The sequence below is a fragment of the Meleagris gallopavo genome, chromosome 11, assembly GCF_000146605.3.
Source record: "Meleagris gallopavo isolate NT-WF06-2002-E0010 breed Aviagen turkey brand Nicholas breeding stock chromosome 11, Turkey_5.1, whole genome shotgun sequence".
Classification (NCBI taxonomy): domain Eukaryota; kingdom Metazoa; phylum Chordata; class Aves; order Galliformes; family Phasianidae; genus Meleagris; species Meleagris gallopavo.
The window spans coordinates 2,309,792-2,310,421 of NC_015021.2; the positions used below are offsets into that span (position 1 = coordinate 2,309,792).

Genomic DNA, 630 nt, shown 5'->3' on the forward strand with positions numbered 1-630 from the left:
AAGAGGAAAAAAAAAGGAGGGAAAAAAAATCACAACCCAACGCTACAGACTACAAACACCGGCTGCTAAACTAATTAATACAACTTCACAAGCTGCTCCTGAAAGTGTGAAAACTTTCTACGTGTCATTTCATTAATTATAAATGCTTTCCTGGCCGGAAGAGTTCAAAGACAGTTTTGAGAGATCGTCCAGCGAGTGACTTTATTTCTGTTAGCCAGAACCAACAGACGTTCCCAACACATGTCCCAATTTCGCTTCACAGATCTGCAAATGACATCTCAAACCGTACAGGCCGAAACAATACCGGGGGTTCTTCTCTTTTTTCCCTCCCGAGATTCAGAACTTGCAGCTCCCCGTATCTGCGAGCGCACGGAGTCCATGGATGGCAATGCTCATGAAATATGTCAGTGTTATTCAGATCAAACATTTGAAACTCCCTCTGCCCAAAACAAAACTGTTGAACGAAAAGGTCGCAGCTGTGTTATTCTCACAACGTCCGACCAGCAGCATCTCAGCGACATCGCTCAAAACTGACTAGACAAGTTGTAAGTCCTATTGTTCACTTTTAATTTGGGAGCTTGCACAATGATTTCATTTTTTCCCCAACTACATTAAACTGCCAACAGGAGA

The 630-nt window shown here is 42.9% G+C and overlaps 1 protein-coding gene across 1 annotated transcript in view; it reads right to left on the minus strand.

The window, feature by feature from the left end:
* Positions 1-256: 256 nt before the first annotated feature.
* Positions 257-630, minus strand: part of ZIC4 (Zic family member 4) — an 8,273-nt gene continuing 7,899 nt past the window's right edge. The window contains exon 4 of the mRNA XM_031555065.1: positions 257-454. Coding sequence (XP_031410925.1) covers positions 257-454 — 198 coding nt within the window. The remainder of the gene's footprint in view (positions 455-630) is intronic.